Raw genomic sequence first — 22417 nt, forward strand, 5'->3', positions numbered from 1 at the left:
TGTTATATGAACAGAATGCTACATTGTTGGAGGTATGGTGTTTCAGTTGAGATGCAAAGCCATTCTCAATTAGACCTAAAATGTCCTTTGGCACTTTCTGAAAAGTATCCTAGTCTATAATTATCTTTCAAGCATCGTCAATAAAAATAGATTATTTGGCCATTGTCATTTCACCATTAGTGGGAGCTTGTAGGAAAATTGGTTGGCACATTTCCTGCACTACAACAGTAACTACAGTTTACATGTACTTCAGAAGCTGCAGAGCATTTTAGGGCATGCTGAGATCATGAAAGGTGCTACGTAAATGTAAATCTTCCTTTCTTTATCAGTCTAAGATGACATAAAATGCTTGAGCAGATGAAGGCAGTGGGAATGCATCTGCACTGCACTATAATATGGATGAAATGATTGTTCTGACGCTGCAGGTTACAGGAGATGTGCAGACTGACTATAGGGTTAGGGCTTGAACTAACACCAAAATAAATGGGAAAAGAGACCCATGGAGTAGAGAGCCTTAGCCTGATTCACTCTGGAGCCATTTCAGGTCTGTTTTCACTGGTTTTACTACTGTCTTCTAATCCTCCAGTAGAAAAAAAATGTTTCTTTGTATCTACACATATAAAACAATCCATTTTATGAATAGATTCCATTGTAAAGGTGTGCCTCAAACCCTTTGTCAAACAATTCTCAACTTCAGTAATTACCTTTTTCTACACAATGAAGCTTTTTAAGAAATCTAACATATTAGCCTCATTCACGATCTTTTGGGTCAGAGGTTTATAACAATGTGGATATACCTAAGTGTCTGTGAGACCATGACTTATCAACAGAATGCTGTCCTCTGCAACTTTTCCCTTCCTGTCGATTTGTTACTTTGCTGGTGGCTTATTTCCCTATGCACTAACATTCTAAACCTATAGATATGCCCTTTACAAGCATTTAATCAAGTTATGGTCCACACTTCACAGTGAAAATCACATATGCAAAATCGTTATCCATTATTATCACTTTGCTCATTTAATTAGGATTCACTGCAAATTAAGTCTGTTAATCTCAAAGTTTTAAGATAAATGTTTATGTGGTGCAATGTTTGGGTTTGCTGTATGGTATCAAAAGCATGTTTATGCTCTTCAGTTGAGAGTGCTGAATTACCCACCATGAACATTTCTCTGAGTGCCCTGAGACCAAATGGTGTCACTCTCTCTTCCTTCCTTGCTGTTAGCTTAAGAGCAATTTCAAGCCACTGTGTTCCTGTTAAGTACCCAGCACTTCAGTGCCATTGACATCCTGCAATCATCACAGTCCCTTCCAGAGATTAATGCACATAAAAATCTCCATTCACCAAGCATTTACAACATTTCATACTCAATCGTCCAGTAGGTGGCAATTGTGCTGTGAATGGTTCATTCTCTGCTTATATTACCCTGTAAAACTTTCCAATTAGGGATGATCATAAGAATCTAAAAGAAAGTCCTGACATATACAGAAAACCAGTTGGCATCTATCTTGAAGACAGGGGGTGAGAAACTTCTTTGATGCCTAGAAAGGCTCATTAGACCAATGGTATTTGGTATTTGGTATTGGTATTGGTTTATTATTGTCACTTGTACCGAGGTACAGTGAAAAACGTGTCTTGGATACTGATTGTACAGGTCAATTCATTACACAGTGCAGTTACATTGAGTTAGTACAGAGTGCATTGAGGTAACAAATGGATTTTCTTAGATCCATCACTGCGAAATTGTACTGCACACAAGGCCAGAGGCATCGCAAGGAGTTGATTAATCTTGAACACTTACTGTACTCAAAGGCCCTTCCCCCAGTCACTCCATCATTACCAAATCAGCAGAGGACAAGGAGTAGGAGTAGATCATATATTGTGGATGAGAGCCCTTGCTGAGATGGAAAAAGGTGTGGGGGGAGGAGGGGTGGGGTGGAGAGGAAGGGCAGGACGTCACTGATGGAGGAGGGATCATAAACTTGAGGGTCAAGTCAGAGCAATGTTGGACAGTTTATGGAAGGGCTGTGGTCACAAGATAAGCCATGGCAAGTCTTTTTTTTGTTAAAATGGACCTTTCTAGCTAGCTTCCAGCTCTAAACACTCTGGGCTGGGACCTGTTTAGGCCGGGTCCCTCTAACTTACAACATGTTACATTGGCCTGCTTCACCACAGGTAGCCCTCGTCATCATTGGGATGCACTTTCGTAAATGGAAATTACACACTTGGATGCCTTAGCACGAGCTCAGCCAACACCATGTATCAATTCATCAGACACATGGCGGACCTGAGAGGCAAACAGCAGGCAGTGATTTGCAAGGCAATCCCCAGGTTCATTTAATGAAAGTTTCTTCATGGCAATTCAGTCACATAGAGACATAAACATTGTGGTGTAAGGTCTAATTTCTAAGAACTACCTCTCAGCAGCAGCGTCCAACTGAATTTGTGGTCTCCCAGTTTTGTGGGACATTTTCCATCCTTCTGACAGGCAGGATTCACTAACAGTTTAAAAAATGACTCTTACTATTGTCACTCTGCCTGTATGGATTAGTAATGCATTAGTAAATTTGCCTCTAACTGTTGCTGGTTTTACCAATTTTCTTTTACATTGTCAGTCAGTAGTTCTGTGCAACAAGTACAGCCACATCTGTGGAAAGATAAGATAAATCCCTCTGTTAATAATTTCATATATTTTGTGTTCATAGAAAGAGCATTGTGCAGCAGGGCCATTCATCAATATTTCATCCCTAAGCCCAGGCCTCATTGGTATTAAGCACAGTCAGTCAATCTTCCAAATATATTCAAAACAAAACTAGCTCTCTCCATGGGCACAAAGTAAATAAAATGATTAGTGGAAGGGTTTTTTCCTTCCTCCTCACAGTTGTGGCTGTACCCTTCTACTTCATTTTATTTCTATTTATCTCTTCTATCACTAACTAAAGGGTTTTAAAAGTAATTTAAAAGTAACCTTGGTCTGCACCCTTTCATAGACATTTCCTCTGTTGTCTCCACCCCTTCTCCCCTCTGGAATTTAGAACATACTTGTTTTCTCACTTTTTCATGAAACATTGATTTTGTTTCTCTCCCCATTGATGCTGCTTAACCTGAAAGGGGATTTTGTCATTTTCTGTTTTGTTTTGGATTTCCAGCATTTGCAGTTCTTTCATGGATAGGACAGTGCAATATTCTGCCACTATTTTAACTGAGATGGTGACCTGTTTATCTCAGCTTGATTTTCCCATGATTGTAGCACGTGATTGCAGTGACACATTTGCTGGCTTTGCAAACAACTGCAATCTTTTATTTCCACATCATCTTCCATCAAATCAGAAAATTCCCATACCAGACCAAGATCTAAGTGCAGATTTATTTAATTACTGGCATTTGATTACTAACCTGTAAAAAGCTGATGATCCCTTCAAGCAGTGCTGCTTGACAGCTCTGACCTACTGTTGAACATGTTCAGTCAGGTGGGAGGGTGTGCAATGGAGTAGTGTGCTCCAAAGAGCAGAGTGGGGTCCAATCAGCATTGCCTGTAGACTAACATCACAATCCGCCTTCCCATCCTGCTGGTGTGGTCAGTGTTAATGGCATTACTGCTGTGGCACCCAGTGTGATTCACCCAATAAGTCTGCATGCAGTTTGAAATCCAGTTTCGAAGCCTTAAGGCTACTTGTAAGATGCAATAAAACAGTTACTGTGGAACAATATTTCACTGCTGAAGACCAGTTTACCGACTCGTATATTCAGTGGGCTTTTAAGATAAGATAAGATAAGATAAGATAAGATAAGATAAGATAAGATAAGATAAGATATTTATTTATTAGTCACATGTACATCGAAACACACAGTGAAATGCGTCTTTTTGTGTTATTGAGAATGTGCTGGGGGCAGCCCACAAGTGTCACCACGCTTCCAGCGCCAACATAGCATGCCCACAACTTCCTAACCCGTACATCTTTGGAACATGGGAGGAAACCGGAGCACCCGGAGGAAACCCACAAGACACGGGGATAATGTACAAACTCCTTACAGACAGCGGCTGGAATTGAACCCAGGTCGCTGGCGCTGTGATAGCGTTACACTAACTGCTACACTACCGTGCCTTTAATCAGTTGGACTGAGATTCACTTGAGTTGGACGTGGAACTGCTTTTGGACATATTCCACCTGCTTATATGACATGATGTCCAGCCTGCCGCAATTAAAATATTTCTCCATTTCTCCATCTCCAGGTAGCTAAATAAAGATTGTAACAAAAAAGCAAAGCACATTTCTTTAACACTGCCATGATTTCTTTCCTGATCTGATTGTACCAGTTTCCTGGAGATTAATCTTTAATTTCTGGAAGCTCCAGGATGATCCTGGTGAGTTGGAGCAGGGATGAGGAATGCTGGTGCAGGCGTAACACTGAGTAGTCTGCAAGTTGGCTGGGGTGACCCTTTCACACTCCCCACCTTTCAATCTCCTTTCCTGGCAGACAAAACATTGCTCAACATACACATGAACAAAGGTTACGTTTTGCATTAGAAATATAGAGAGTGAATGCTCTTACATCTCTTTTGAAATTAATCCCAGAAAGTGTTATCAACTAATTTAGACAGAAGAATTAGTGCGTGGGTAAGAGGTTGAAATTGCTTACTTTCACCATTGTCAGGACCTGCAGGGGCAGAGCTAGCATCCTGCCCTAACATCCCTGGAGACTCAGAGAATTACAGGGCCAGGTTTCCAATGCCAGATTGGAAGCTTTAATCCCAACAAACGTAATTAGGACTCAAAGATAATGGTGAAAAGATCACACAGCAATCTGTTCCAGAATATTTATGGGCAAGGAGCCAAGTGTTGAGCCATAACCAGGCAAGTGACACACTGGGATATGTAGGTGTAGCCTACTGACTCTTGAGGATTTTCTGGAAGAGTCCACAGATGAAATTGTCTTGCAATTGTTACAGGCTGACTGTTAGCTGCACTAACTGCACATACAGCAAAATCAACCAGCTGCACAGATAATGATTGTTCATTCTGTTAGGCCTGCGTAAAACCTGCTTGCTCCTTTCAGGATAAGCGGGATCCATCTTCTCTGCTTACTCTTCATATCAGCAGAGCTTGTCCTCTGTCACAATTACTATTCACCTACTCAGATACCCTAGATCACTGTTATGGAAATTCACTGCAGATGGAATAAGAAGAAATGGAAATTTGGGGTTAATATATTACCACAATGCTCCACAAGGGTTTCCTCACACAAAAGGATGTTTTTGTTATTGTAATCACCATGAATTTATAAGTTGATCAATTCAATCACCTCAGTATTAAAGCATATTCAGAAGCTCAGTAATTTATAGAAATATAGTTCATGTAAGAAAGTGATTAATTAAGTTGCAGTAAAGTGTTCTATAAAGTCCAGTGCAAAACATTCCAAATGGCAAGCTCAGAATTGAACTCTTTGAGAATTTTCAGTTCACAACGCCAATATTTTGACTCGATCTGTAATCTATCTCATTGGTTATGTAATCTGGCTCTGATCTAAGGCATGTCTAGCCAGAGTTATAACATGCTTAGCTAAATCTGTAATCATTCTGGCCAAAGCTGTAACCCATCTAGTTAGATCTGTAATCGGACTCTCTGGACATTTAACCTGACCAGCCAGAACTGTCATATGTTCAGTTAGATCTCTCGAGCCAAATCTGTAATCTTCCTCGTCAGATCTGTAATCTGCAAAACATGGATTAGAATTTGGCACGTCAGATACAAAGCCTGGTGGACTGGTATAATGTGACACAACTGTATATCAATTGATCCCAGCTGTTGTGTCAATGAGGAGGGTGATTGCTGTTAAATAAATGCTTTCTTCCCCAGACATTACAGAGTGTACACCAAGATCACAAGAAACAATAAAGTATTTCAATGTCACTTTAAATTATTCATCAGATTTGAAGCTCTGCACAGTTAAATTGAAATATATTATTTTAAACCACCTCCTCTTTAATGGTAGTAATAGATTTTAGCTCTTTTGCTGCAATCTTTTCTCATTAATGGTCTGAAACTGCGGTATTTATAAATATTTCAGAGGTTGTTGAATTTTTCACTGATCTAATGTGAAGTCTATGGGCCTCAAATTGAATTTTATCCCAATGTTTACATTAGTTCTCAATTCATTATGAGGCCTGTTTTTCTATATTAAAGCAAATTGTTTGGTTATTTAAATTAGCCCCTGAGGTGACCTAGAGAAGTTTACTCATATGCGGTTGCTAGATTACAGGTCTATCATCAGTGGTTGTCCTGTTAAAGAGGGCAGGCACGGTAGTGTAGCGGTTAGCGTGACACTTTACAGAGCCAGTGACCTGGGTTCAATTCCGGCCGCTGTCTGTAAGGAGTTTGTACGTTCTCCCTGTGTCTGCGTGGGTTTCCTCCGGGTGCTCCGGTTTCCTCCCACATTCCAAAGACGTATGGGTTAGGAAGTTGTGGGCATGCTATGTTGGCGCCAGAAGTGTGGCGACACTTGTAGGCTGCCCCCAGAACACTCTATGCAAATGGTGCATTTCACTGTGTGTTTCGATGTACATGTGACTCATAAAGATATCTTATTGGGTTGCTGGAGGCTAGGAGGTAACAAAATGGAATTGGAACTGGTATTTGATCATTAATGCCAAACCAGTTATACAATATGAGCCATCTGTTGTACTTGCCCCAATGTTTCACAGAACTGACTACTGGGAGAAGTGCACATTGGGTGGTCAATCGGCATCCACTTATAATCAAGGATGAATGTCCAATGTACCGAACAAACCTCAGAGGTTTTTTCATCAACGCAAACACTCAATGAGAGATAAAGGCCGCTCAAACAACCATGAGTTCCAGGAAAACAAAAGTAAAGTACTTCAAAATTGGAGAAAAGGTACACGAACTGGAAATAATGATGTTGGATAATATTTCCCTCTGGACGGGGATGGGTAGACCTACAGATCAGGTTGGATGCAGGAGGAAGAGCTTGTGCATGGACCAGTCCAGCTGAATGTGCAAGGCATTGAATTTACTGGTAGGCTAATGTGCATCTCGAGATCATTATTTTGTTATCATATTTTCTGTAGCCCAAATTTAGCACAGGAGTTAGAGCACATGGAGAACACATGCTAAAATGTGTTTTTACTGCTTTTATGACATATGTATTTTGATTGAATACAAGTTTAAAATAATAGATCCTTCGCCACCCACTTATGCTTTACATTCTCATCCTCACTAATTTATGTTGTCTTCTTGTCACTTTGTACATGGGCTTCCAAATCTTGAAGAGCAAATGTGGTCAGCATGTTGCCACATGCAACACTCTCCTTTTTTTAACACTGGCAAATGTTTGTATACTCTCTTCATGGAAATCAAATGACTGTAAATGCGGGAAATCTGAAATAAAAACAGAAAATGCGGGAAACACTCAGCAGATCAAGCAGCATCTGTGGAAAGAGAAACAGGTAGCATTTTAGGTCAAAGACGCTTTGTCGGATATTTGAGAGATAAAGGGTCCAGTCACATTGGCCAGATTGCATGGGCCCCCCTTCTGCACTCTGCACTTAGACACTGCACTTAGACACTGCACCAGCCCTGCAAATACTGCCCCCAGGTGGTGCTTGTATTTTGTGATTGCGTTGCTCCCAACCCCATCTCACCCCATATAGCAAAGTGATCCACGAGTGAAGGACATGCCATATGTGGCAGGAACTAATGCCTCGCCCATGATCACCCTGTTGTTTTTCTGACTGAATTTAAATAATTGAAAATTATTAATACAAAATTAAAAATAATAAATTTGCTTAAAAAGATCTAACTGCTATAAATTAAATGAAAATATTAACATTAATTAAAATAAAGTTAAAAAAATGAAAACACTTTACTAATCTTTTTAATGAAGATCAACAACACCATTCAAATGGATGGGGCCATGCTAAATGTGCCAGCTGTAGTTGGTGTAAAATGGCAGAGAGAGATACGAAATGCATCCAGCCCCTCTGCTCTGGGCTCAGTGATGGGTTCATGGGTGGATCCCAAGCTCTGAGCTCCAGCATTTGCTGTACTCCTGCACTGCCTTGTGCAGATGTGCATGTCTGGAATGAGTTGAGCTCCACCCGCAGATGGCCATGAGTCGCCAACGTCAAAACTATGGAGAAGCCCTGATTGTGTTCAGAGCAGAGTAGGCCAAGGGGGGGGGGGGGGGGGGGGGGATTCGATAGAGGTCTTTAACATCATTCAGGCTTTCAGCATTGCAGGTAAATAAAATCCATTTCCAGTGGCTGAAAGGCCAACAATGGGATACTTCAGGTGATTGGCAGGAGAACTGGTGATGGCATGATGGAAACCTCCTTTCACAAGTGTTTAGGGTAGAGAAAGCAATGCCTGGCAGGGTGGTTGTCATTACAGTCCATTACAGTCTTCAAAAGGGAATTGGATAAACAATTGAGAAAAGCAAAAATTTGAAGCAAACAGCCATGAGTGGGGAAGTGGGACTAACTGGATCGCTCTTCTGAAGAATCAGCAGACTGATTGGCCCAGCTGGCTTCCTTCTGTGCTGCATTGTATTTCAAGTTTCAATAGTCTTATAATTGAAGAATACGATCAGTCTGATGATGTCACCACATCCCCATCAGTAAACAAATCCCTTTCCTTGATCAATGGGATTGCTGCAAGACAATATTATTGCCAAATGTGCCCAGAAAATACACCCAATGGTAGAACACCGGTCCTGGATGTTAGCTTATAGAAAAAGCACCAAGCCTGTTAATTTTGCTGGAATCAGAATAAATAAATAATTGTTTAGTGGGATTCTGAAACTAGTGGCATACTCTGTATGACAAGAAATGTTAGGAGATGAATACACTTTAATGTTGAAGCCAGAATGGATCCTTCACTGACAGACCAGCAGATTTTACTTATGTTTTACTGAAAAACAAATATCCAACAACAGCCAATGGTGGAAGTAGAAACAATAAAAAGAGAGTTGATAAGTACCTGAAAAGCAAAAATTAAGAAAGCTTTGAGGGAAGGGTCTGAGTGGACTCCCACTTACGGAAAATGGGCCTTGGCTTGATGCACTGAACTGCCTCGTCTCTGCTGTGGAATTCTATATTCCAGCTAAAGTCTGGGAAGATTCTAAGTCTGCTTCCTGGCATAAATGGGTCACTGGGAGCTTTTCTACATGTAGGGTGATGGCATGACCACCTATTGTACAGCTGGTTCCACCTTCTCAAGGACCAACCACTGGCTTACTGGAAAGGAAGTGACATACAGAAGCCCTCAGAAAATTTACGGGGGTGATTTAAGTATATTCAGTAACAGCTATGTGACCCAAGTTGTCAATATTTGCACCAGTCCACCGATGTATCCCACTCAAGGAAGGTCACAGCACAGAAGGCCTTTAAGTCCGTCATGCCTCTGACTGTCCCATTTGTCCTATGGTCCATTTATTTCCTATAACCCAGTATGTTAGTACCCAGTAAATTATTGCAGCAGCCTTTACAATAGGGCATTGCAAATCAAAGTAACTTGCAACGTGTAAAGATAGAGTCTTAATTGACAGCCAGAAGTTGGTGGTGGTACAGGGACTACGACTCAGAGCAGACTGATTATTATTACACAGGAAGCAAAATCAATTTACTCATAAAATGGAGTCTATTTAAAGAGTGTCGAGAGCAGAAGCTACAGCAACTATTCATAATAAATGCAGTGAATAGAGTTACGTATAAATTCTAAGCAGAGATTCAACCTCAGTCTTCCAAGCTTTGCCTGCCGATAGCATTATCACTTTAAAGAGCCTTAAAGAACTTTCCCCCCATCCTGCACCTTGTTTTATACCTACCCCGTGCAACTGGACCCTCTGGTTAACTACCTTTCTGCCACTGGAAACAATTTCTCAATATTTACTGTGTCGTAGACCTTCATGATGCTAAACATCTATCAAACCTCCATGGGCTGGTGCAAATATTAACAACTTGGGTCAGATCTAATGTCTGAGATAACACCTCCAGCTTTTTTGTACAAACTGAAGTTCTGTATCCATAGCACGGTTCTACAAAGGTGTCTCTCAAGTGCCAGACTGGGACATAGGTCTCTTTTGGAGCATTAAAATTACGGTAAGATTTGAAGCATATATTTCTGATTCTCAGCAAACAGGTCAGGCAGCAGATCTTGCCTCTCTCTCTCTCCACAAATGCTGCCTGGCCAGCTGGTTATTCCCAGAATTTTCTGTTTTTATTTTTAGATCTCCAGCATCTGCAGTGTTTTGGTTTAATTAGCACTCAACCAATTTACTTACGACCTCAATCACTCAGACATTCTTTCACATCATTTTGTCAAGCTCCATTATTTCTTTCGGATTTTTTTCATTCTCGTATTCCCACTCGCTGCATTTGTTCTTCTTTTGATCTGCCTTTGTACTTTCTTGAATCTTTTTACCTCCCCAATTTCCTTCAGCTCCAATGAAGGAGCTCAAATGTTAACTGTTCCTTTCTCCACAGATGCTGCCTGATCTGTTCCTATTTTTATTTGAGATAACCAGGATCCACAGTGTTTTGCTTTTGATTACAACACCTCATGTTCCACAATGTCTTAGCACTTTAAAATACTGTCCAAAAAGTGGTTACTTTCAGCTGCACTGTCTTTTCTTCCACTTCTAGATCCCCATCGCCATGAGTGTCTCATCCTTCCTCACCTACGACCAGCCAACATTAACTTGTTGTGGAGCGCATCAGGGACACCTGGCTCACAAGCACTATGAAATGCAAGCCCACAAGGATGCCCCAGATAGCCACAGAGAGGCTGGCAAAGAACTGAGCACAATAGCAACAGTGACATGTTCTGGCAGCCATATTCAGTGACCCAACCCAGCCCAAGGCTCTTCAGATCATTGCCATCCACAATGATGGACTAAACGAGGACAAGGCCTAAACAGCTGAAAGACACCAAGGGAGACCTGTGGCCCAAGACATAAATCATTGTGTTAATGCAGAGATACTGCTGCCAGAGGTCAGACTGAAAGTGATGCAGATTTCACTGAATTTTTTTTGTTTGAGTTTGTACTGACTTTATTCGTGCAGTATTTTTTAAAATGAGAAAGCAAAGAACTTGTACAGATTTTATTCAGTATTCTTGTCTTTAACAACCCACCTGTATATACATGAGTTATTTAACATGGTGTAAAGATGCAGTATTTTTCATAAAGAATATGCTTTGAAAATGACAAAACTGAAATAGCTAATGACAGTTGTGCATTTATTTTCAGTCTGTTAGTCTTCAGTGTTTATAGAATTGGAATGCTAATTGAAAATGTGTTGTATTATTTAAAAACTATTACTAAAAACATCCTTTTTTGTAAAATAGAAAATAATTGTCATTTTCATTTTTAGCCAGTTTTCTCTGCAACACTGACTTGAAAGTTATTAAGCAGATCCATGTCATTGTCCTGTGGTATTTGCCTTTAAGTATATATGGAGCAAAAATTAGTTAGTAATCCATTTGATGCACTTATTAACCCCAACAGAAAAACATAATTGGGTATTTGGCATTTTTCACAAATTTATTATAAGTTTCACAAGAAGGCAGTTGGGATCTGGTTAAAATGAAATATTCTGAAGCAGCTGAGCAGCAATATGCAATAGTTAGACTTCTCTAACATTTACAGCTCATCAGTCTTGTAAAATTTGTTTATAGATAGGGGAACGAAAGCAGCAGGACTGCCCATGCATTTCCAGCAGTGTTTATCCCTTTTCATATCTCCACACAATGGTAGGAACGCCAATAGAAAATAATCCCATTTCCCAAGGTATAGAACATTTCAACAGAGAATGCAAGGTCGTAAACTAGTTCCAACTGGCCACTTGGGCTCCAAGCCACCAACAACGTGAGTTAAACAGATAAAGTTTCATCACTTTCTCCCCTACTAAAGGAGGCCTGGTGCAATATCGATATTGGGGCCACAAAAAATGGCTCAGCAGTACTGATTATAGACACTCTGAGGACCGAATTGGTTTTTATTCAAGTGGCTGAGGGATTTATGCATATTTGTTGTACAAGTCACACTGCCTGCCACATTTGTAATGATGCTCCACAGTAAGTCCTTCCGGGAGAACACAGAGGGAGCTGATTGGGATGTCGGTCTATGGAGATGGCAATTTGACAACAGCCATGCTAAAATGGAAATCAAAACTCCAGCTAACAACCTCTTTTAGTCTCATACAGCTGAACACGGATGACGTATCAGCAAGGCACAAACCACCTGCAGGTTAGGTGCTGATTGATGTCTGCTGGTTACTGCTACGATTGTACGTGTGTTGCTAATGTCTGCAAGAATGCTGCGATAGCAGTAGAAGGCCGATTTGCTGACTTCAAGCTTCTGCACAAGCCTACTGTTCCCAGAAATGAGTGCAATAGCAGGACATTTCCTTGTGGGGCACTGTAAGTGAAGAAGCAGAGGGCACAAAGAGGGTGGAGGAGGAGGAGGAGGAGGAAAAAGACACACTGCTAATTCCCCACTCACCAACAGCTCCCACCATGCCTTCCCTCCACTGCTGAACACCACACCATCACAAAACTGTAAAAGCCAATAAGTATTCCAAATACAAATTCATAGATCAAAGCAGGCAAAAGTTAAATAATCACAGGACAACAGTGACTGCTTCAGGGAGACGATACCAAGGAGCTAAATCATTGATACATTCAAGACTTTGAAGGGGCGAGAAGATGTTTACCCCTATGAGGGAGTCAAGAAAAGGGAGGCAGTTTTGAGAATAAGGGGACACCCATTTAAATCAGATGCAAGGAGGAATTTCTTCTGCAAGAAGTGGCGGATCTTTGGAATTCTCTAAGAGTGAACTACTGAATGTATTCAAGGTGAGGACGGTTTTTGGACCAGAGGGGTGTCAGGGTAATGATGAAGTGGCAAGGAAGCAGAGACACAGCTGACATCAGATCAGCTGTGAACTAAGTGAATGGCAGGTTAAGAGGCCGATTAGTTTTTTTCTGCTCCTATTTCTTAAATTCTTATTGCGAGTTTGAAAATTTCTAACGTTCTTCATTATTCTTGAACTCTTCCTTGTTTTGAAGTTTCCACATTATCTCTTTTTAAACTGCAGGAGCAGGACTGGGGGAGACAGGTTCAAATTGGTAAATGATAAATCCGGGACAGATATCAGGAAAATCTTCACACAATCATCACTTGGAACAGGTTCCTGCAAAGAGTTTTTGAGGATTAAATGGCTGCTACCATGAGTGAAATTTGTTTTTGGATGGATGGATGAAGTAGGGTAAATTATTTTTCCCATCCATAGTTATCTAATAAGTTACCTGGGCTTATCAACCAGAGCATCACTGCAATTAGCACCTATCACACATCAAATTAAATGCAGGACAAAATGTAAGACCTGATTCGATTACTGTATCCTCAGAACCACTCATCAAGTATGCAGCTATCATTCACTGGGTAAGAAAGATTCCAAATCAAAATGAGCATGCTCTACAAAGCTACCCCATCAACTTACCTATTGCTTTCCCATTCAGCAACCTACAGCCAGCATTTGAACTAATCAAACGGCTTAAAATATTACTGACAATGTTTCTTTGCGATCATTTGCCTCAAATGAGCTGCCAAAATAACATCACAGAAATGTACTCATCCTAAAGAAATGAAATCATTGAATTTGATCGTTAAAAATTCTGAATGAAGCATCTGTGACAAGTATCACAAGGATGCAGTCAGTTCACCTCCAGTGAATCATCATCATTGACCTGCTCTTCTGTCTGGGTTTGAGTTTTGGTGCAGTCCCAAAGTTAGAAGTAGCACCATGGTCCATGGGTACTGCAGATTCTCAAGGGCAGTCAGGACCTTCAAATGCAAGCACCGGGGGAAAGAAAAATGAGGGAATGAGAAAGTAAATGACAATGTGAAAAAGAAATTGAGGGAAACAGCAGAGGTAGAGAAAACGAAAACATCACGATGCAAAAATCATAGGGAGAAAAAACAAATAGAAAAAAAAATGACACAAAGACAATGATGAAGTAAGGAATGGCTATCACTTCCCCCATCTTCTGTAGAATTGCAGAAACCCAGTACATAGATGAACGGCCTGTATCACAAGACAACCAAGCAGAATGGTAAGGATCCGAACAAAAATGTCATTTTTCACTGTTATACAATTTAATTCATAAAATAAAAAAAAACGCATCAAAGCTGGTAATACTAGTTGGAATATTTTTCTGGGTCACTGAGGAAACTTGTGTGTGCCAGGACTGGATAGGGATTTATGAGGTTCTTTGCTGCGTTGAGGCATTGCTGCAAAAAATCAGTCATTCAGGCCTGCAGCACTACAAATGTTCACCTATACATATGCTTGTCATTAGAGACTCAGTAACGGGCCCTGCTCAATACAGTGGAAAATACAATAGGTTTAGTAATCGTGAGAAAAGAGAGAGAGCTTTTGAGCAGTTAGGAAGACAGAAATAAAAGGGATTTGTACATTAAGTAAACCCACTCGAGGTATAATATAAAACTAACATTCTAATGTAAATAACTAAGAGGAGGATGTTCTAAGACAAGGTTACATGCTTTATATTAAATATTATTATAGTTATGATACCCAAGGCTTGTGCTGGTTAGGACTCAGTTAATACTTGTAATATATGTATGTTTTTCAGCCTGTTGTGAGTGAGTTTTCTGTACCAAAGTGATGGTTGATTCTTTGCTGCATTATATTGCAGTAGGACAGTAGTAAGCATATAACTCCTCACTTCAAGGCTGAATGTCCCTTTTTTGATTCCTCATGTACTAGTTGTTCATAGGATGTAGTCATTGTTGACAAAGCCAGAATAAGTTAAGTCCCTAATTGTCCTGAAAACCTGCTAGACCATTTCAAAGGGCAGTTAAGAGAAAGCAACACTGGTCTGCAATCCCAGACCAGGTAAAGATGGTAGATTTCCTTCCCTGAAGGCCATTGGTGAACAAGGTACTTGATCAGATTGTGACAGGTTTCAGTAATCAGATTGTAAGATGTTCCTCTGGTCAAATTTTAATAGAATTTGGTGATGAGATTGTAACAGCTTCTGCTCTTCAATTTGTAATGACCTTCCACTATCCATTTAATTGAATTCTTGGAGGAGCTAACAAGGAGAGCCAACAAAGGAAGCATGTCTGACATGGCAGAATGAAAGTAAAAAAGAAGAAAGGACTGTAAGTAGAATTTAAAACGTGACTCATTTTGAGCAGAAGTAGTAGTCAATGGCATTTTAGTTATGGGAGGGCTGGATGCAGTGGGATCCTGCAGGGATCATTACTAGGGCCTTGCTTGCAGTGTTATATTTAAATAAGTTGGATATAAATATAGGACCACAATCAAGAAGTTTGGCAATGATCCCAATACAGGCAATGTGTTTGATGGTGAAAAGGAAGGGCCAAGGTTGCAGGGAAATATTAATGGACTGGTTAGGTGGACCTATAAATGGCAAATGGAATTCAGTCCCAAAAGGTGATGCAGTTGAGAAGGGCAAACAACGCAAAGGAATCCACAAAAAATGGTAGGAAAGTAAGAAGTGTAGAGGAACTGAGGTATCCTCGAGAATGTCAATAGATCCCTGAAGGTAGCAGGACAGGTAGATCTGTGATTACGGAGCATACAAGGTTTTTACCATTAACAGCCGAGGCAAAGAATATATACAAGAGGATTGTTATTGGGTTGTTATTTATATAAATGATTTCATTGTGAATGCACAAGTTTGCGGATGACACGAAATTAAGAGGTGCTGTTGATAGTGAAGAAGGTTATTGAGGATTACAAGGGGATCTTGATCAGTAAGGGATGTGGGCAAATGGATTTCAATACAGATAATTGTGAGGTGATGCATTTTGGAAAGGCAAATCAGTGTAGGACTTGTACTATGAATGGCAGGGCACTAGGGAGTGTAATGGAACAGAGGGACCTAGGAGTACAAGTGCATAGTTCATTGAAAGAGCCATCACATGTAGACAGGGTGGTGAAAAAGGCATTTATCACACTGGCCTTCATCAGTCAGGGCATTGAATATAGGAGTTGGGACTTTATATTGCAGTTGGATAAGTCATTGGTGAGGCTGCGCTTGGAGTACTGTGCACAGTTTTGGTCACCCTGTTACAGGAAAGATGTGGTTAAACTGGAAAGAGTGCAGAAAAGATTTACAAGGATGTTGCCAGGACTAGAGGGCCTGAATTATAGGGAGAGGTTTACCAGGCTAGGTCTTTATTCCTTGGAACGTAGGAGAATGAGGGGTGACCTTATAGAGGTTTATAAAATCATGAGGGGCATAGATAAGGTGGATGGAAGCAGTCTTTTCCCCAGGGTAGGGGAGTTCAAACCTAGGGGGCGTAGGGTGAGAGGGGAAAGATTTGAAAGGGATCTGAGGGGCAACTTCTTCACATAGAAGGTGATGAGTATATGGAATGAGCTTCCAGAGGAAGTGGTTGAGGCAGGTACAATAGTAACAATTAACAAGCACTTGGATAGGTACATGGAGTGGAGGGGCTTAGAGGAATATGGGCTGAACACAGGAAATTGGGACTAGATGGGTGAGCACTATGGTCAGCATGTACTTGTTGGGCCAAAGGGCCTGTATCATACTGTATGTCTCCATAACTCTATAGGATGTGGAACCTACTTTTATGCCTACCTAATCATTTGGTGCCTGAAAATGTGGAAGTGGGAGCATTCATTTTTGGTTGCCATGGACGAGATGGTCCAAATGGCCTCCTTTCTGTGCTGCAAGTTCCCAAAAAGTTCCACATGTGGGTTTGTGGTCATCATTATTGACAATAGCTTTTTATTTTGGATTTGCAGTGTTTATATGGAAAAGGCTGATCACATCAGTAGATGATTTGAAGACCAGGGGACACGGATTTGCAATAACAGGCAACAGATGCATGAGGATGCAAGGAAGAACTTCTCGATGCAGAGAGTTCAGTGATGCAAGAGAGTGGTGGAAACGTAACTAATCAAGGCTTTCCACAAGAACCCATACAGGCACTTGTGGGGAAAAAAATTGGCATGGTTACAGGGAACGAGCAGCAAAATGAATGAATTTCTCTACAAGGACCTGGTGCAGACTTGATGGATCAAATGGCCCCCTTCCTGTGCCATAATCATTCTCCACAGAGATGGAATTTGATCTCATGTCTCTGGACACTTGCTCCTACACAATAAACTATTTTAAATCTAGAAATCTTTCTTCTATAAATGCTCTCAACTTTCCAGCCTTGGCTCAGATGATGGTGCTCTCACATTTGACTCAAGTTCTACTCCAGAGACATGAGAACAAAAAAAAACAGGCTGAGTCATTAGTACGGCACTGCACTTTTGGAGGTGTCATCATTTGAACGAAGCACTGGGTTAGATCATCCTGGATCCTGTCTCCAGCCCAGACCTGCTGGCTGCCAATACTTACTACTTCATGATGCACAAGCTCTCTCCACCCCGGGTTCCCCAACAAACCCAACAACAGGCGAGGTGGAACAACAATAGCTCCACCAACCTCATTAGCCTTTGATAGCTCACCAACTGCCAAAGGCTTTTAACTTACATGGAATATCGAACATAGAACATTACAGCTCAGTACAGGCCCTTCAGCCCACGATGTTGTGCCGACATTTTAAGACCTACCTAACCCTTCCCTCCCAAATAGTCTTCCATTTTTCTATCATTCATCTATCTATCTAAGAGTCTCTTAAATGTCCCTAATGTATCAGCCCTCACAACCTCTGCTGGAAGTGTGTTCCACGCACCCACCATTCTCTGTGTAAAAAACTTACCCCTGACATCCCCCTTATACCTTCTTCCAATCACCTTAAACTTATGTCTCTTCGTGTTAGCCATTGTTGCCCTGGGGAAAAAGTCTCTGACTGTCCACTCAATCTATGCCTCTTATCATCTTATACACCTCTATCAAGTCCCCTCTCATCCTCCTTCTCTCCAAAGAGAAAAGCCCGAGCTCACTCAGCCTATTTTTAAACATCTGATAAATTCTAATCGACAAGATTTATGTTCACTTCAAAAGACAGGGACTGATTGGGGGAGTCAGCATGGTTTTGTGCATAGGGAAACCCTGTCTCACAAATCTGATTGAGTTTTTTGAGGAGCTAACTAAGAAAATTGATGAAACCAGGGAAGTAAGACATATTATACATGGACTTTCGCAAGGCTTTTGACAAGGGCCTGCAGGTAGGCTTGCACATAGGATCCAAGGTCTGTGGCAAACTACGTTAGCTCGGTAACAGGGGGCAGAGGGTAGTGCTGGAGTGTCGTTTTCCTGACTGGAAGTCTGTAACCAGTGGTGTACTGTAGAGGTCAGTGCCAGGACCTTAGTTGTTTGACATAATGACTTGGATAAGAACGTAGGTGGTCTTTATCATAAGTTTGCTGATGATACAAAGATTGTTGTAGAAAGTGAAGAAGGATGTCCAAGGATACAGAGGGACATAGATCAGGTGGAAAGCTGAACTGAACTGTGGCAGGTGGAATTTAATCCAGACAAGTGTGATGTTATGCACTTTGGGATTTCAAATGCAGGCAGGACACAGAGGAAATGGAAGGAACCTGAGAAGTGTTGATATACAGAGAGACCCTGGGGTGCAAGTTCATAGTTCCCTGAAAATGGCAACATGGGTGGCTAGGGTAATGAAGAAGGCATTTGGCGTGATTGCCTTCATAGGCCAAGGCACCAAGTATAAGAGTTGTGACATCATGTTGCAGCTGTACAGGATGTTGGTTAGGCCACACGCAGTATTGTGTACTGCTCTGGTCACCGTACCACAGGAAGTACGTGGTAACATTAGGAAGTGTGCAGAAGAGATCCACTAGGATGTTGCCTGGAACGGAGGTCTTTAGTTACAAAGGGGAGCTTGGACAGGCTGGATTTATTCTCATTGAAGAGTAGAAGGCTGAGAAGTGGCTTTGTGGAGGTTTATAAGGTTATGAGGGGCATAGACCAGGTAGACAGTCAAAGTCTTTTTCCCAGGGAAGGGTAGCCTAGAACTAGAGGGCATGTTTAAGGTGAGAGGGGAGAAATTTAAAGGAGATCGGAGGGGCAAGTTTTTCACACAGTGGGTGGTGAATATTTGGAATAGGCTGCAGCGGAGTCAGATATTATCACAACGTTTAAAAGGCATTTGAACAGTTACTTGGATAGGAAGGAGTGGAGGGATATTGGCCTAATGCAGGCAAATGGCATTAACGTAGAGAGGGATCACAGTCCACATCAAAGTCAAAGTCAAGTTTACTGACATATACACAAGTACATTTATGTGCAGGTGCAATGAAAAGCTTACTTGCATGAATGAGATGGGTCGAATTGCCCACTTTGTGCTGGACAGCTCGATAACTCTAGTTATAGTCAGAGAATCGACAACAGTCAGAGCCACCTTATCACCATTAAATTGCTTTAATTTAAATAAATAAATAAATAAATAAATAAATACATAAAGCTATTAATGTAAAACAAAATAAGCAAATAAAAAAATGAATTACCTCTTTTGTCCTCATCCCCAGGTCAACTGAATCAGGATTCCAAATCAGTGTCAGGTCTGCCTGGCAAAGCAGTCACACGATGTCCAGTGATGAAGCAAAGTGACAGCTGTGCCACTCAGCTGGTCCCAGGCCTTCGGGAGGACTGCTTAAGTTAGCACGTACTGAACTACTTGTGGCTGAACACTATGTCTGCCTCCAGCCACCACGATTCCATCCATTGTGGAAGTCCTGTATGGTCTCTCAGCTGAAGATAAAAGAGCTGTGGCAGGAAATCTGACTGATCTAAATACCTCAGCCAATGTCACAAATTGTCTGGTCATTTATCTTGGGAGCTTGCTGTGTACAAATTGGGCATTGTTTGTCCCATGGTACACTGATAACAAGTCAAATGTACTTGATTGGCAGCAGGGTGCATGGGGTTACACTGAGGCTATGAGAAGTCACACAAAATCTCTCTTATTTTCTTTCTCATGTACTAATTTATTTCAGCACCACCCTCTTTTCAGATTCCCAGGCGTTCTTCTGCTTTGCCTTTCCTATTGTGATTGTGTCCTTGATCCTTCATGTGGAAAACTAACAAGAGAGGGTAATTAAAGCTGAAATATATGGAATGGGTCAGAAGGGAAGAGTGAGATTTGGGTGTTTCCATAATTAGGCCAGTCAAGGGACAAAACAAAGAATATTATTTGAAGAGAGAAGAATGCAGAGGCAAAAGAAAACAAGGATAAATGCAAAGACAAGGAGACAAGTGGACAGAATTAATGGTGAAAGACACTGCGGGTAACCTGTATAAAACTAAACAATAGTCAGTGTGCCCAACATTAGTGGAGTACCTAAATAATATAGACAAGGACACTTGCATGGATGAACCATGATGTGGCAAATTCATACAAAAGGCAAAAATGATAAGAGGGATACAAAGTGAGTCTGAGGACGTAGAATTCTGCTGACTTTGAGAGTGGTTATGGATCAGTCATCAAAATTTGTTAGAACATAAGAAAATCAATGGATTGAGAATTTCAATTGCCTATAAAAGCAAGATATAAAAATGGTACTGCATCGTAGACCTGTACCCACTAGTCCCAATGCTGTCATTTTGGGATTTTCATGAGCATGTCTGGTGCGAGGACTTGAGGCACCAATCACAATGCTTTTCTCATTAGCACATGGTTGCCTGGAAACTGGAACATTAACAAAATTAGGCAAAGGTACATTTGAACTATGGCATTTTGTGCACCAATGCATGTACTAAAGCAGTACCTTTGCCTTTCCAGCTAGGAACTTTATGCAGAGCCTGCAGCTTCCATGTATTACTGCACTGACCGCAGGGAAAGGGCTGCAAGATACGGGATAATCTTGCATCAAGGTGTATAACATAGAAATGCTGTGATCACTGAGGGAAACGTACAGCTTCTCTATGGATACTGAGCAATGAAAAGGCGAAAAGTGGGAGTTAAACATCAATATCACATTTCATTCACATTTCTTTGCTTGATCTGCTGTGAGGTTTTCTCCTTGTTGTTTCACTGCTGATAAACAAAGGTTGCGGGCTGGTCCAGTATTCACCAATCTGGATTCAGCAGTTGTGGAAATGTTTGCTACATACATGATGACAACATCATTCTCACTGCCTCGGTAAAGCAGCCAGCATAATCAAAGACCCCACCCACCCGGGACATTCTCTCTCCTTCCCCTCTCCCATCAGACAGAAGATACAAAAGCCTGAAAACACATACCACCAGGCTCAAAGACAGCTTCTATCCTGCTGTTATGAAGACTATCGAACAGTCCCCTAGTATGATAAAATGGACTCTTGACCTCACAATCTACCTCATTATGACCTTGCACTGCACTTTCTCTGTAGCTGTGACACTTTACTTTGCATTCTGTATTGTTTTACCTTGTACTACCTCAATGCACTGTGTAATGAATTTATCCATATGAACCATAAGACCATAAGACAAAGAAACAGAATTAGGTCATTCAGCCCTTCTGGTCTGCTCTGCCATTCGATCATGGCTGATTTATTTTTCCCTCTCAACCCCATTCTCCTGCCTTCTCCCCGTAACCTTTGACACCCTTACTAATCAAGAACCTATCAACCACTGTTTTAAGTATACCCAGTGACTTGGCAATGAATTCCATAGATTCCCCACCCTCTGCCTAAAGAAATTTCTCCTCATCTCTGTTCTAATTCTATTCTGAGGCTGTGCCCTCTGGTCCTAGACTCTCCCACTACAGGCACTCTATTCCAGGCCTTTCAATATTCGGTAGGTTTCAATGAAATCCCCCCTCGTCCTTCTAACCTCCAGCAAGTACAGGCCTAGAGCCATCAAACACTCCTCACACATTAACCCTTTCATTCCCTGGATCATTCTTGTAAACCTTCTCTAGACTCTCTCCTGGGATGCAAGACAGGCTTTTCGCTGTACATTTGTACAAATGACAATAATAAACCAATTCCAATTCTAATTCCAACATCAGCTGTGTGAATGACACCAGGCCAGCACCAGCCATGCTAATATTAATTACACATGAAAATGGCTGGATCAACGTCCAAGTGGACACTGACTGAACCAGAACTGATTCCCAGCAAAATATAACCTTCAGGAAACTGCTTTTATGCATAAATGTGTCTAATTTTTAGGCAACAAAGCACGAGTAATTTCGGAAGTCCAACACACCATCTGAAACCAACCTGCACTAATTCATTGAATCTCAAAGAGCGAAGACCAAAGAATCCAACAGGTGACAGAAGAACCCAGCAGCTTAAGGGGCACTCAGATCAGCCTCACAGCAAAGGCACAAGAGCAGGAACCCCAATTCATCAAAGCAGTTTTGATGGAAGGGGTCAACGCTCAAGGAGGTCTTGAACACCAGGGAGCCAGGACACT

General features: G+C 41.3%; 2 protein-coding genes across 3 annotated transcripts in view; one reads left to right on the forward strand and one right to left on the reverse strand.

The window, feature by feature from the left end:
* LOC127576807 (leucine-rich repeat transmembrane neuronal protein 3-like) overlaps window positions 1–11365 on the forward strand; it is a 231492-nt gene extending 220127 nt beyond the window's left edge. Inside the window, exon 3 of one of the 2 annotated variants that reach the window (XM_052027571.1) lies at window positions 10662–11365. In XM_052027571.1, coding sequence (XP_051883531.1) covers window positions 10662–10862 — 201 coding nt within the window. In that variant the 3' untranslated portion in view covers window positions 10863–11365. The remainder of the gene's footprint in view (window positions 1–10661) is intronic. The other variant, XM_052027573.1, reaches the window with a different exon arrangement.
* Window positions 1–22417, reverse strand: part of LOC127576942 (catenin alpha-3-like) — a 1199293-nt gene that overhangs the window by 846807 nt on the left and 330069 nt on the right. The window lies entirely within an intron of this gene.

The sequence above is a fragment of the Pristis pectinata genome, chromosome 12 (assembly GCF_009764475.1).
Source record: "Pristis pectinata isolate sPriPec2 chromosome 12, sPriPec2.1.pri, whole genome shotgun sequence".
Lineage (NCBI taxonomy): Eukaryota > Metazoa > Chordata > Chondrichthyes > Rhinopristiformes > Pristidae > Pristis > Pristis pectinata.